General features: G+C 48.2%; 1 protein-coding gene across 2 annotated transcripts in view; it reads left to right on the forward strand.

The window, feature by feature from the left end:
• LOC117387568 (NACHT, LRR and PYD domains-containing protein 3-like) overlaps positions 1-7,448 on the forward strand; it is a 157,510-nt gene extending 150,062 nt beyond the window's left edge. For both annotated transcript variants that reach the window (XM_055229695.1, XM_055229696.1), the window contains 4 exons: positions 3,989-4,156; positions 4,222-4,386; positions 6,187-6,233; positions 6,886-7,448. In XM_055229695.1, the coding sequence (XP_055085670.1) occupies positions 3,989-4,156; positions 4,222-4,386; positions 6,187-6,233; positions 6,886-7,439 (934 nt within the window). In that variant the 3' untranslated portion in view covers positions 7,440-7,448. The remainder of the gene's footprint in view (positions 1-3,988; positions 4,157-4,221; positions 4,387-6,186; positions 6,234-6,885) is intronic.
• The last annotated feature ends 8,166 nt before the right edge of the window (positions 7,449-15,614 follow it).

Genomic DNA, 15,614 nt, shown 5'->3' on the forward strand with positions numbered 1-15,614 from the left:
TGACATGTTCCACACTCAACATGGACCAGAGGAAACAAAAGAAACAGTCTCAGGAGATTAGAAAGAAAATTATAGACAAGTATGTTAAAGGTATAGGCTATAAGAGCATCTCCGAATAAGAGCATCTCTGAATAAGAGCATCTCCGAATAAGAGCATCTCCACATAAGAGCATCTCCGAATAAGAGCATCTCCAAGCAGCTTGATGTTCCTGTTACTAAAGTTGCATTATTCAGAAATGTAAGATCCATGGGACTGTGGCCAACCTCCCTGGACGTGGCCACAGGAGGAAAACTGATAACAAATCAAAGAGACGGATAATACGACTGGAAACAAAAGAGTCCAGAAAAACTTCTAAAGAGATTAAAGGTGAACTTCAAGCTCAAGGAACATCAGTGTCAGATCAAACCATCCGTCAGTGCTTGAGCCAAAGTCGACTTAATGGAGACGACCAAAGAGGACGCCGTTGAAAACAAATGATAAAAAAGACAGATTGGAATCTGCCAAACTACATGTTGACAAGCCACAAAGCTTCTGGGAGAATGTCCTATGGACAGAAGAGACTTTTTGCCAAGACACATCAGCTCTATGTTCACAGACAGAAAAATGAAGCATATCAAGAAAAGACACTGTCCCGACTGAAACATGGAGGAGGCTCTGTTATGTTCTGGGGCTTTGCTGCATCTGGCACAGGGTCTTGAACCTGTGCAGGGACAATGAAATCTCAAGACAGTGTCAGAAAGCTCTGTCTCAGTCACAGGTCATGGGTCTTACATCAGGACAATGACCTAAAACTCACAGATAAAAACACCAAGAGGCTCAGAGGAAACACTGGACTGTTCGAAAGTCGCCTCTATGAGCCCTGACCTAAATCCTACTGAGCATCTTTGGAAGGAGCTGAAACATGTCTCAGGAAAAGGCCTTTAAACCTGAAACAACTGCAGCAGTTTGTTCATGAGGAGTGGGCCAAAATACCTGCTGAGAGGTGCAGAAGTCTCACTGACAGTTACAGGAATCGTTTGATTGCAGTGATTGTGTCCAAAGGTTATGCAACAAAAAATAAGTTAAGGGTATCATCATTTTTGTCCAGGCCTGTTTCATGAGTTTCATGTTTACTTTTTAAAATAATTCTGTTGAAGCATGTTTGAAAAGCAATGTCTGATTTTCATTGGATAAATTTCATAGAAATTTTATTTATTATTACTTTTGTCAGAGTCAAGTTATTTCTGTGGCCATTGTGAGTTTTTCTTTCATTAACCGACGGGTACCAATAATTTTGTCCAGATCTGTACATGTTTCCATGTTTGATTTTGGACTTTTTGCAGTGGCTTCATGCGTCGCCTCCTCCTGAGGGTCTGAGATCACATGAACCTGGACTGAGCATGGATCAGAGAGAGACCAGAGAGGACGGAGCCCCTCCCTCTATAAAAGCTCACAGGTAAGAGAGGATCACTAACACTCCACCACTGTTCTCCATGTCAGAGCTCAGACTAAAGCCACTGCTCCATCTGTGTCCACAGACCTGCTCCTGGGGCCAGCGGGGAGTCACTGAAGAGTGACGACTCTAAAGGACTAGGAGTTAATTTTAAAAGAAAACATGGTCCAGAGTGAGTCAGACTCAACACCTCAGAATGTCACCACTTTATGTTCACAGCCTTTTTAGAATCATATGGACACTTGTTTTTTTATAAGAGCCAACAGTCGACAAATGTCTGTCAGGAAAGAAAGAAAATGGTGAACAGTGTGGACAATCTTAATGACAATCTGTGTGAAAACTGAACCACAGACAGAACCAGAAGACACTGTATGTGATGATTCTGGAGTGAGGTGAACACAAGTGTTAAGAAGAGTCAGTGTGACTGAAGTGTGTTTTCTTCTGTGTCTCAGGATCCACCAGAAACATCCTCCATCTGAACCTGGTCCCATCTGTGAGTCCCTCAGGAGTGACTGGTCTATGGGACATCCTATTGCTTTTGCCACAGAGCCGTGAGTTTCCACAAGTGTTGAATAAAACAATTTAAAATGAACATAAGTGTTTAATCCTTCTCTCTCACAGAGTGGAGCAGCAGGGTCCAGAGGTCTCCAGTGGTCAGCACCATCAGACACAGCTGGACTCCATATTTAAGGTCTGTCACTAAAGTTTGTAAATGTTCAGATGAATGAGAACTTGTTCCACACAGATCTGACACTGACTGCATTTGTGTTGTTTATAATGTGTCTGTTCAGCTTCTGGAGGAGGACATCTTCACTTTTGTCCAGAAGGAGCTGAAGAAGCTCCACAAGGTTCTGAGTACAGATTACCCAGAATGCTTAGAGCCTATGAAGGATGAAGAACAGAGGAGCAGCAGTGAGGCTGTTCTGAAGATCTCACTGAACTTCCTGAGGAGGATGAAGCAGAAGGAGCTGGCTGAGCGTCTGAGGAGCAGTAGGACCATTTAACACATTTAACAAGGTGCTCACAGTCGTTTTATATTCTCTGAGACTCAGGCCTGTATCTGTTGTCTTCATTCAGGGAGTTATTCTGGAGTTTGTCAGCGTAAACTGAAGTCTAACCTGCAGCAGAAGTTTGAGTGTGTGTTTGAGGGCATCGCTAAAGCAGGAAACCCCACCCTTCTGAATCAGATCTACACAGAGCTCTACATCACAGAGGGAGGGTCTTCAGAGGTCAACCAGGAACATGAGGTCAGACACATGGAAACAGCCTCCAGGAAACCAGACCCAGCAGAGACAGTCATCACATGTGAAGACATGTTTAAAGGCCCAGCTCACACACATGGACCAATCAGAACAGTGCTGACAAAGGGAGTGGCTGGCATCGGGAAAACAGTGCTCACTCAGAAGTTCAGTCTGGACTGGGCTGAAGGCAAAGCCAACCAGGACATACAGCTGCTGTTCCCGTTCACTTTCAGAGCACTCAATGTGCTGAAGGAGAGAAGCTTCAGCTTGGTGACACTTGTTCATCACTTCTTTAGTCAAACACAAACAGAACTCTGCAGCTTTGAAGACCTCCAGGTGCTCTTCATCTTTGATGGTCTGGACGAGTGCAGACTTCCTCTGGACTTCACCAAAACCAAGGCCCTGACCGACCCCACAGAGTCCACCTCACTGCACGTGCTGCTGGTAAACCTCATCAGGGGGAGGCTGCTTCCCTCCGCTCGCCTCTGGATAACCACACGACCTGCGGCGGCCAATCAGATCCCTCCATGGTGCGTCTCCATGGTGACAGAGGTCAGAGGGTTCACCGACCCACAGAAGGAGCAGTACTTCAGGAAGAGGTTCAGAGACGAGGCCGACACAATCATCTCCCACATCAAGACGTCCAGAAGCCTCCACATCATGTGCTACATGCCGATCTTCTGCTGGATCGCTGCCACAGTCCTGGAGTATTTGTTGAAAAGCAGAGAGAGAGGAGAGCTGCCCAAGACCCTGACTCAGATGTACATCCACTTCCTGGTGGTTCAGGCCAAAGTCAAGAACATCAAGTATGAAGAAGGATCTGAGACAGACCCACACTGGACTCCAGAGACCAGGAAGATGGTGGAGTCTCTGGGAAAACTGGCCTTTGAGCAGCTGCAGAGAGGAAACCTGATCTTCTACGAGTGTGACCTGAGTGAGTCTGGACTGGACGCTGCAGCGGCCTCAGTGTACTCTGGAGTGTTCACACAGGTCTTTAGAGAGGAGCCAGGCCTGTACCAGGACAAGGTCTACTGCTTCATCCATCTGAGTGTGCAGGAGTTTCTGGCTGCTGGCTGAAATCTACTGTGAGCCCAGAAACAAATGACCCACCTCACATGAAGGGTGGGCCGCTGACCGCTCCTCACAGAGGAGCAGAGTCGCTCTGTGTCAGAGACATGTGAGGGGGCGGAGCTCCCTTCAGCCACACCCCCTCACATCTCTCACGTCTGGAGTCAAACAAGCACCGGCCCCACAGGCTGAGGCTTAAACTCTTGTGTGGTGGTTCTAGTCTCTAATGTCCCTCTGTCTCCTCAGTCTGTCCCTCTGTGGACTGTCCCCTCACAGCTGTGGGCTTCTGGCCTCAGTCCTCAGCTCCTCCAGTCTCACACACCTGGACCTCAGTGGAAACGACCTCCAGGACTCAGGAGTGGAGCTGCTGTGTTCTGGACTGAAGAGCGCCCCCTGCAGACTGGAGACGCTCAGGTGAGGTGCTCCCATGATGCACTCTGCCCCCTTGTGTCCACATGAGTGTAATGCTGTGTCTTTAGGCTGTCTGGATGTCTGGTCTCACAGAGGGGCGGGGCTGCTCTGGCCTCAGCTCTGAGCTCCGCCCCCTCCCACCTGAGAGAGTTAGACCTGAGCTACAACCATCCAGGACCCTCAGCCGAGCTCCTGACCGCTCTACAGGACCAGCGCCCCCTGCTGTCTGTCAGGTGAGAGCGCCCCATGCTGTCTGCTGGCAGTGCGGAGTACCCGGCCTTCTTGGAGTCCCTGGGAGGGGTACTAGACAGTGCACCAACTGGGGACTCCGTTGTTCTCCTGAGGGACTTCAACGCCCATGTGGGTAACGACAGTGACACTTGGAGTGGCGTGATTGGGAAGAACGGCCTCCCTGATCTGAACCCGAGCGGTGTTTTGTTATTGGACTTCTGTGCTAGTCACAGTTTGTCCATAACAAACACCATGTTCGAGCACAAGGGTGTCCATCGGTGCACGTGGCACCAGGACACTCTAGGTCGGAGGTCGATGATTGACTTTGTTGTCGTGTCATCGGACCTCCGACTGCGTGTCTTGGACACTCGGGTGATGAGAGGGGCTGAGCTGTCAACTGATCACCACCTGGTGGTGAGTTGGATCCGCTGGCGGAGGAGGAAGCCGGACAGACCTGGCAGACCCAAGCGCATCGTGAGGATCTGCTGGGAACGTCTGGAAGAGCCTTCTGTCAGAGGGTTCTTCAACTCACACCTCTGGGAGAACTTCTCCCTGATCCCGGGGGAGGTTGGAGACATGGACTCCGAGTGGGCCATGTTCTCCACCTCTATTGTCGATGCAGCTGCTCGTAGCTGTGGTCATAAGGTCTGCGGTGCTCGTCGCGGCGGCAATCCCCGAACCCGGTGGTGGACACTGGAAGTAAGGGATGCCGTCAAGCTGAAGAAGGAGTCCCATCGAGCCTTGTTGGCTCGTGGGACTCCTGAGGCAGCCGATGAGTACCGGCGGGCCAAGCGTGCTGCGGCTCGGGCAGTCACAGAGGCAAAAACTCGGGGTTGGGAGGAGTTTGGGGAGGCCATGGAGGAGGACTATCAGACGGCCTCAAAGAGATTCGGCAAACTGTCTGACGCCTCAGGAGGGGGAAGCAGTGCTTCACCAACACTGTTTACAGTGCGGGTGGAGAGCTGCTGACCTCGACTGGGGATGTTGTCGGGCGGTGGAAGGAATACTTTGAGGATCTCCTCAATCCCACTGTCATGTCTTCCGAGGAGGAGGAGGAAACTGGGGACCCAGAGGCGGACTCGTCCATCACCCTGGCTGAAGTCACTGAGGTGGTTAGCAAGCTCCTCGGTGGCAAGGCTCTGGATGTTGTGGGGCTGTCTTGGCTGACACGTCTCTGCAGCATCGCGTGGCGGTCGGGGACAGTACCTGTGGAATGGCAGACCAGAGTGGTGGTCCCTCTGTATAAGAAGGGGGACCAGAGGGTGTGTTCCAACTACAGCGGAATCGCACTCCTCAGCCTTCCTGGTAAGATCTACTCCAGGGTACTGGAGAGGAGAATCTGACCGATAGTCGAACCTTGGATTCAGGAGGAGCAGTGTGGTTTTCGTCCCGGTCATGGAACACTGGATCAGCTCTATACTCTCCATCGGGTCCTTGAGGGTTCATGGGAGTTTGCCCAACCAGTCCACATGTGTTTTGTGGATCTGGAGAAGGCATTCGACCGTGTCCCTCGTGGTGTCCTTTGGGGGGTGCTCTGGGAGTTTGGGGTGCGGGGCTCTTTGCTAAGGGCTGTCCGGTCCCTGTATGACCGGAGCAGGAGCTGTGTTCTCTGCAGTAAGTCAGACCTGTTCCCGGTGCATGTTGGACTCCGCTAGGGCTGCCCTTTGTCACCGGTTCTGTTCATTATATTTATGGACAGAATTTCTAGGCGCAGCCAGGAGCCGGAGGGGGTCTGGTTTGGGAACCACAGGATTTCATCTCTGCTGTTTGCAGATGATGTTGTCTCATGTCGTGTGTTTCAGACTGGACCATGCTGGAGCTCAGTGGTTAACACCAGGACTCAGAAAGTGTAAGTTTTGAGAAACTCCATTTGAAACAGACACTTATTTAAATGGATAAAATGGTCCAAGGACCTCACATAGAATATATATTGTTGTGTGGCCTCAGACTGTGAGGTCCACAGCTGTGTCCATGACTGAATCCAGAGTTCTTCTTAAAGCAGATCCTGAAGAGTCCAGTCTGGAGCTGTGTAACTGCACTCATGTTTCAGCTCAAACACAACAGTGATCTTCATTCTTCTTCTGGAGACAGTGGATTTAAACCAATCCCCTGTTCTCCTCTCCTTCATATAGAGACATTTTAAAGGAGAAAGTCTGTGTCATGGAGCACAGAGGAGTGTAGGAATGTGTGGAGTGACGTCAGAGACTGGAGCTGCACTTTGTCACTGCAGCAACAAACTCAAGTTTTACACTGAAAAGAATCTGAAATAGATGTGAGGCTCTGAAACTAAAGGAAATATAGAGCTGAAGCAAAAGAAACATGAGCCAAATATAAGACTGACATGATTCACAAATAAAATCATCAGAATAAAAATACATTCATCATAAATAATTGACTTTAAATCCATCTTTCATGAATAGATTGACCCATATTAAACTATAATTAAATGTGTGTCTCCACATGGGACTAACTGCTGCTGTGTTGTGTCTTCTCTCCATCAGATTTCTGTGATCTCACTCTGGATCCAAACACAGCTCACAGAAAACTCAAACTGTCTGACAACAACAAGAAGGTGACACATGTGAGAGAGAAGCAGCCGTATCCAGATCATCAGGACAGATTTGACTACTGGAATCAGATTCTGTGTTCCACTGGTCTGACTGGTCGCTGTTACTGGGAGGTCCAGTGGAGGGGAGATGTTTTAATATCAGTGTCTTACAGAGGAATCAGAAGGAAAGGAGAAAGTGATGACAGTTTCTTTGGATACAATGATCAGTCCTGGAGTCTGGACTGTTCTAAATATGGTTTCTATGTTCATCATAATGACAAACACACTGACCTCCCTCAGCCCTGGTCCTCCTCTTCTGGGACAGTCTCAGTGTTTGTGGACTGTCCTGCTGGCTCTCTGTCCTTCTACACAGTCTCCTCTGACCAACTGACCCACCTCCACACCTTCAACACCACATTCACTCAGCCTCTGCTCCCTGGGTTTAGGCTCCGTTATCCTGACTCCTCAGTGTCTCTGTGTCGCACAGACTCACCCTCCTCTGTGTAAAATACAACAAATCTGTACAAAAATCACTGGAAATGTTCATTTATTTACTTTTTTTTTAAAGAGTAAAAAGTGACAGTATTTGTTTCATATTTTCAGATCTAATAAATCTTCAAATGTGGTGATTTTGATAAAGGATTTGAGCTGAATTTTGTTCAACAGAAACAATTGAATCAGTCGGGGGGGTTTTCTGTTTTTATTTGTATATTTTTGGTCCTTCAAATTCTAAACGTGTTAAAAATAAACCTCAGCCTTTTCAGAGGAGGAGGCAAAAGAGGAAGGAGAGAGGAGACAAGTACTAGATGTACCCTCTGTCATGAGCTACACTCTCCTCCTCCTCTTCCTTTTCTCCTCCTTCTTCTCCTCCTTCTTCTCCTCCTCTCTTTTCTCCTCCTTCTCCTCCTCATCTTTACAAACACAATACATCAAATATATGAAGTAAGAAATATGGAGTGATGTAGGAATTAACTAAATGAAAAAAATAAAAAAAAGTGTGATATTTAAATGTTCCAAGTTTCGTCCTTTGCTTTGTTTGAATATTGAGTCGAGTTATTTCTCTTTTGTTCTTGACGACCGTTTTCTGGACACAAACTTAATTCACTTAATTTTAGCCAACTTGAGGTTGTCTTATTAAACTCTCCAGTTAAATCTGGACAATGTTCCCTTTTAAAATGGAGCATGATAGATTTTTATATCTTGGATTCAGGCACAAAGCAGAAGACTTGTTCAAATCAAACTTCTGTCCTCTATTGTTGAGATTTAGTGAAGATTTTGAGCGCTGGTCTTGTCCTTCGTCGCACGTATGAACTGTGTCAAAATGAATGTCTCACTTCCTGTTCTTATTCCAGAGCATTCCCCTTTTCCTGCCCTTTCTTCTCTCAGGCAGATTCACTTGTGGCTGAGTTTCTTTGGGATAATAAAGTTTCTGGACTATCCAGGCCGTACCTACAGTGGCCTAAACCATCAGGAGGGAGGCCTCACCACATTTCAGGTGTTATTATTGATCCTCCAAGGTAAGACTTTTAAATATTGGCTTCAGTCCAAAACACTTCCCTTTGGATTGATTAGTGACGGAGCAGAACTCTGTAAAACCAGTGTCCCTTGCAGCTTTGTTATATTCACCCGTACAATCCCCTAAAATGTACTCAAGGAACCAGACTGTTAAAATATCTTTAACTTTTGGACTCAGTTTAGACGTTACTTTGGTTTGCACATTTATTCACACAATGCCCCTTTAGCGGCTAATCATTTTTTTCCCTCCTTCTCTTGCTGATTTTAAATTGGTCAAATCTTTGAACATGGATTTTTAAAGATTTGTTTGTTGATAAGGGCTTCACATCAGATATCTGTATAAGTTTCTCTCCCAAAGAAACATTTTGTCAAATACCTGAAAGTTCACAGTTTTGTTAAAACTTCCCTTCATTTCAAACTTACCTGACGATTCTGCTCTTGATTCTTTGCTTTTATCCACTTCTTCCTTGAAAGGGTCTATTTGGTTCTTCTATGATCAGATCTCGTTTATTCGCTCAGATTCTCTTGCCTCGATAAAAGTTCTTTGGGAGGGAGATCTTGACTCTGATGAGCTGTGGTCACAGATTTGAACACGTGTACATGAGTCTTCCACATGTGCTCGTCTCATACAGTGTAACGTGTTCACCGGGTTTATTATACAAAATCACACTTATCCAAAATATACCCCAACTTTTCTCCAACAGGCGCCCGGTGCCACCGAAGGGAAACCTCAGTCAGACATTTTGACTCTGTCCAAAACCCTGTGGTTTTTGGGTATGTTTAGTGAAGCATTTTGCATTTCCAAAATACATTCTCCTTTGATTTTCCATTTCTTTGAAGATAAAGATTTCCTTTTCAAATGGAAAGAAGTCTGTGGTGGAAAAGCTCACCAAGTAAACCTTGTTTGAATCCAGTGGTGGTGATCCAGGAAGAAACCAATGTCCATCCATGTTCTTCTTTGAAAGATTCATGCATCGGGACAGAAGCCAAAAGGAAGAAAAAATTCCACCTTCACTGTGTTCTGGACGACCGCGCGCGGATCCCACTTCTGACGCCATTATTGTTGTGGAAAAATTACAGTTCTAGATGAAAAGTCAAGTCAAACGTTCTCATGGTTAGCAGTAAGATTCTGTCCAAAGCTTCGCCCACAAGCCTACATCACCCATGTACGAGGCTCCGCCCACAAGCCTACATCACCTATGCTCCCACATGACAACTCTGTGCACTATGACGTGACAAACCTGATGTGATGTGCAGTAGTTTCATTAGTGGGATGCAGCTGATTGTGTTGTGACGGTGCTCTGAAGGGGGAGCGACTTAGCAAACATGTTAATCCGTTGTTTTGGGTGAGGACTGATCTAAATATGTCCTGTGTTAGAGTTAATAGTTGTTCAGTAACAGCAGCTCCTTCACACAATGGCGCCACCAACAGGATGAATGGAGGAGGATCCTGTTGGTGACGCCATTCTGACATTTAACTCAGTTCTAACACGACTTCAGACTGAACACAACAGCAGGTTTCAGAACATTCTAAAGGACAAGGGCTTCACAGAGATGGGACATGTCGTGATCCCTGGTTGCTGTCCTCCCGTGCTGTGTTCCCCCCTCCGTCACCTGCCTGTCTCCGGAGCTGGGTGGAGTCCTGCTCCTCCTGCGCGCACCTGCAGCCCATCTGCGCAATCAACACCACCTGCTGTGGATAAGAGGAGTGAGGACCAGACACTCGGCGCCGGAACGTCCGCGTGTCACACGTGAATATTTCTGCTCGGCTTTGTATCTTGGTATTTTTGTAAAACCCATGTCTGATTGGAATTTTTGGCTTTTCTACAGACTGCCCGAGACCCAGCTCCGGACCTCCCTGCACCTGTATCGGTCCGTTGTGGTGAAGAAGGAGCTGAGTCCAAAGGCGAAGCTCTCGATTTACCGTCAATCTACATTCCTACCCTCACCTATGGTCATGAGCTTTGGGTAATGACCGAAAGGACAAGGTCGCGGATACAAGCGGCTGAAATGGGTTTCCTCCGCAGAGTGGCCGGGCGCACCCTTAGGGATAGGGTGAGGAGCTCGGTCACACGGGAGGAGCTTGGAGTAGAGCCGCTGCTCCTACACGTTGAGAGGAACCAGCTGAGGCTCAGGCGTCTGCTCAGGATGTCTCCTGGACGCCTCCCTAGGGAGGTGTTCTGGGCATGTCCCACCGGGAGGAGGCCCCGGGGAAGATCTGATGGTGAGCGGGAAGCCAGGAGCGGGCCACGATCCAGGAATGTGGAGTGCAGGGAAAAACCAAGACAGTACCAGGGCTGAGAAGCAGGGTCGGAGCAGGGTCGGAGCAGGGCTGAAGGCACACATAGGATCCGGCACCAAACACAGATAATCCAGTACGGGACAGGGTGAAGCACCACAGGCACCACAGGAACACAGGGACCGACAACATGAAGGGACGACGACGATCTCGCACCGAGTGTCTTCTCCCAGCTCCTCTTATAGACGGCAGGTGGTGGTGATTGCGCCGATGAGCTGCAGGTGAGCGCAGGAGGAGCCAGGAGCCCAGCCCAGATCCGGCAGGTGAGGGAGGGAAAGAGCAGGACAGGAGGAAAACCAGGAGCGGACAGTGCGGATCATGACAGTGTTTTAGTTAAAAAAAAAAACACACACACTTTAAACCTGCCCGAGTGTGTCACATCTATACACACATCAGCCTCTAAACACACGACGCGAGCTGTGAGGAGTGTTTTGCCCGACGACACGAGGGCAGAAGCACGAGCCAGAGCTGGAATTGAACCCCCGACCTGAGCGAGCGCTGCTGGATTATCCCTGCGTGTGTGAGGGTCAAAGTGATGTTACAGTTACATAAACACGTCGTCTGATCCTTTGTTGATCCTCGGGGCAGATTTGTGTAAAAAACGTTTGGATCCCGTTTAATCCCACTCACGTATTATTATTATGATTATTATCCCGTCAAATCGATGTAAAAAACGACGGTGTGGTGTATCGCCGCGGCAACAGAGACTCGCGTTTACATAACAGTCGTTTGGGGGAAAAGTCTCGTTGGGACATTTTCATATTAAAGGATGAGCAGCTTTAACATTCACGATGTTCTGGAACGATACGAGGAGCTGCACCGGACTAAAGCTGCACTGTGGAACTTTTTTGCTCGTCTCCATGGTGTTTTTTACTTCTCCATATGAACCACAGAAACGTGCAGTATGTCTGTGAGTGGGCCTCGCTTCTCCACAGATCTGACCTGTACCACGCCCTGCCTTTGTCTGTGGAGATAGTTTCATTCCAGGAAATCGAGCAAAGGGTGGACTCTCTACCGAAATGTTCCACAGTACAGCTTTAAACCTCAAAACTGCTCCTCTGACCATCTCCTCTGACCTCTCCTCTGCTCCTCTGACCCTCTCCTCTGACCCTCTCCTCTGCTCCTCTGACCCTCTCCTCTGACCTCTCCTCTGCTCCTCTGACCCTCTCCTCTGACCCTCTCCTCTGACCCTCTCCTCTGCTCCTCTGACCCTCTCCTCTGACCCTCTCCTCTGCTCCTCTGACCCTCTCCTCTGACCCTCTCCTCTGCTCCTCTGACCCTCTCCTCTGACCCTCTCCTCTGACCCTCTCCTCTGCTCCTCTGACCCTCTCCTCTGCCCCTCTCCTCTGACCCTCTCCTCTGCTCCTCTGACCCTCTCCTCTGCTCCTCTGACCCTCTCCTCTGACCCTCTCCTCTGACCTCTCCTCTGACCCTCTCCTCTGACCCTCTCCTCTGACCCTCTCCTCTGCTCCTCTGACCCTCTCCTCTGACCCTCTCCTCTGACCCTCTCCTCTGCTCCTCTGACCCTCTCCTCTGACCCTCTCCTCTGACCCTCTGCTCCTCTGACCCTCTCCTCTGCTCCTCTGACCCTCTCCTCTGACCCTCTCCTCTGACCCTCTCCTCTGCTCCTCTGACCCTCTCCTCTGACCCTCTCCTCTGACCCTCTGCTCCTCTGATCCTCTCCTCTGCTCCTCTCCTCTGACCCTCTCCTCTGCTCCTCTGACCCTCTCCTCTGCTCCTCTGACCTCTCCTCTGACCCTCTCCTCTGCTCCTCTGACCCTCTCCTCTGACCCTCTCCTGGGTCATATATACTTGTACAGTTGTGTAACGGCTCCATCTAGTGGCGGCTTCATTTACTACAGCGACGAGGTCAAGAGGTTTATGAAATATTTAAACAACAAATGTGATGGAGAGGAGGAGGAGAGGAGGAGGAGAGGAGGAGGAGGAGAGGAGGAGGAGGAGAGAGGAGGAGGGGGGGAGGAGGAGAGAGGAGGAGGAGAGGAGGAGGAGGAGGGGAGGAGGAGGAGGAGAGAGGAGGAGGAGGAGGAGAGAGGAGGAGGAGGAGGAGGAGAGAGGAGGAGGAGAGGAGGAGGAGGAGAGAGGAGGAGGAGGGGAGGAGGAGAGAGGAGGAGGAGAGGAGAGAGGAGGAGGAGGGGAGGAGGAGAGAGGAGGAGGAGAGGAGGAGGAGGAGGGGAGGAGGAGGAGAGAGAGGAGGAGGAGGAGGAGAGAGGAGGAGGAGAGGAGGAGGAAGAGAGGAGGAGGAGAGAGGAGGAGGAGAGGAGGAAAGAGGAGGAGGAAGAGAGGAGGAGGAGGAGAGGAGGGAGAGGAGGAGGAGGAGAGAGGAGGAGGAGGAGAGGAGGAGGAGAGGAGGGGAGGAGAAGGAGGAGGGGAGGAGGAGAGGAGGAGGAGGAGGAGGTGGGGAGGAGGAGAGAGGAGGAGGAGAGGAGGAGGAGGAGAAGAGGAGAGGAGGGAGAGGAGGAGGAGAGAGGAGGAGGAGGAGGAGGAGAGGAGGAGGAGAGAGGAGGAGGAGAGGAGGAGGGGAGGAGGAGGAGGAGAGGAGGAGGAGGAGAGGAGGAGAGAGGAGGAGGAGAGAGGAGGAGGAGAGGAGGAGGAGGAGAGGAGGAGGAGGAGGAGGAGAGGAGAGGAGGAGGAGGCTGATCTCTGATTGCTGAGGCTGGTTTCCACGGCAACCGGATGCATTTGGGGAAAAGGTTGAAGAAAGTGAAAATTAGAGCCTAAAAAAAGAACTGGAGGGTTTTGAAAAGAAAAAGAAGAGAAAGGAAAAGAAAAGAAAAGATTGTCTGTTTGCATGTGCTCTCTGTGTCATAGGACGGGTCAAAGGTCAGACACAGAGAGAAAACAGAGAGAAGAGAGAGAAAAGAGAGATAAGAGAGAGAAGGGAGAAGAGAGAGAAAAGAGAGAGGGAAGAGAGAGAGAAAAGAGAGAGAAAAGAGAGATAAAGGGAGAGAGGAGAGAGAGAAAAGAGAGAGGGAAGAGAGAGAGAAAAGAGAGATAAAAGGGAGAGAGGAGAGAGAGAGGAGAGAGAAAAGAGAGATAAGAGAGAGAGAGAAGAGAGAGAGAGACAGAGTGAGTGTTTATATAAACGTTTTGAGCTCGTTGCTTCTGCAGGAGGGAAAATGTATAGAACAGTGACCTGCCCCCTACAGTTTATTAAAGGTACTACACCTGTCCCTGTGTGTCCAGAGTCTGTGTGTCCAGAGTCTGTGTGTCCAGAGTCTGTGTGTCCAGAGTCTGTGTGTTTGACCTTCATGAGCCTCTGGACAAACAGACAGGACAAGTTTACAGACTGGTCCTTTAATATAAGACAATGGCTTGATTTAGTCCTGGTCCAGTCCTGGTCTAGTCCTGGTCTAGTCCCGGTCTAGTCCCGGTCTAGTCCTGGTCTAGTCCTGGTCCTGGTCCAGACTGAGTCTTGTTGCTGTGACTAAACTCGACTCTGTGGAGGAGGGAGTTTGTCATCACTTCTAATTTCAGCGCCGCCCTCGTCTGTGACACACAGTATGGGGCCATGCTAACACGCTACATGGCTAACACGCTATATGGCTAACACGCTACATGGCTAACACGCTATGTGGCTAACATGCTACATGGCTAACACACTACATGGCTAACACGCTACATGGCTAACACGCTATGTGGCTAACATGCTACATGGCTAACATGCTACATGGCTAACACGCTACATGGCTAACACGCTTCAGCCCTGCTCCTCAGTCTGAGTCTCGTGCGTTCACACAGACTGTTTATATAAATGGACGTCGCTAACGTGCTAGCCGCCGGGCGCACTTCCGACTCGTCATTTTGGTCTTAAATGTTCGTATTAACCCACTCAACACGATCCTGGGGTTTTTATTTCACTATTGTGTCTGTAAATCATGATAGCTAGCGTTAGCGACAGGTTTGATTACCAGCGTTGCTAAGGGGCGGGAAGGGGCGTTACCTTAGAAAAATGTGAAGTGGAGAAAAAAAAAAAAACACTGAACAAAATGATACAAATTAAATCAGATCTGACAAAAACAATATATATACAGACACAGTAGAGTATATACAGACACACAGTAGAGTATATACAGACACAGTACAGTATATACAGACACAGTAGAGTATATACAGACACACAGTAGAGTATATACAGACACAGTACAGTATATACAGACACAGTAGAGTATATACAGACACACAGTAGAGTATATACAGACACATTAGAGTATATACAGACACATTAGAGTATATACAGACACATTAGAGTATATACAGACACATTAGAGTATATACAGACACACAGTAGAGTATATACAGACACATTAGAGTATATACAGACACACAGTAGAGTATATACAGACACAGAGTATATACAGACACATTAGAGTATATACAGACACATTAGAGTATATACAGACACATTAGAGTATATACAGACACATTAGAGTATATACAGACACATTAGAGTATATACAGACACACAGTAGAGTATATACAGACACATTAGAGTATATACAGACACATTAGAGTATATACAGACACATTAGAGTATATACAGACACATTAGAGTATATACAGACACAGTAGAGTATATACAGACACATTAGAGTATATACAGACACAGAGTATATACAGACACACAGTAGAGTATATACAGACACAGTAGAGTATATACAGACACATTAGAGTATATACAGACACAGTAGAGTATATACAGACACAGTAGAGTATATACAGACACAGAGTATATACAGACACATTAGAGTATATACAGACACATTAGAGTATATACAGACACATTAGAGTATATACAGACACACAGTAGAGTATATACAGACACATTAGAGTATATACAGACACATTAG

Source organism: Periophthalmus magnuspinnatus, chromosome 19 (assembly GCF_009829125.3).
Source record: "Periophthalmus magnuspinnatus isolate fPerMag1 chromosome 19, fPerMag1.2.pri, whole genome shotgun sequence".
NCBI lineage: Eukaryota > Metazoa > Chordata > Actinopteri > Gobiiformes > Gobiidae > Periophthalmus > Periophthalmus magnuspinnatus.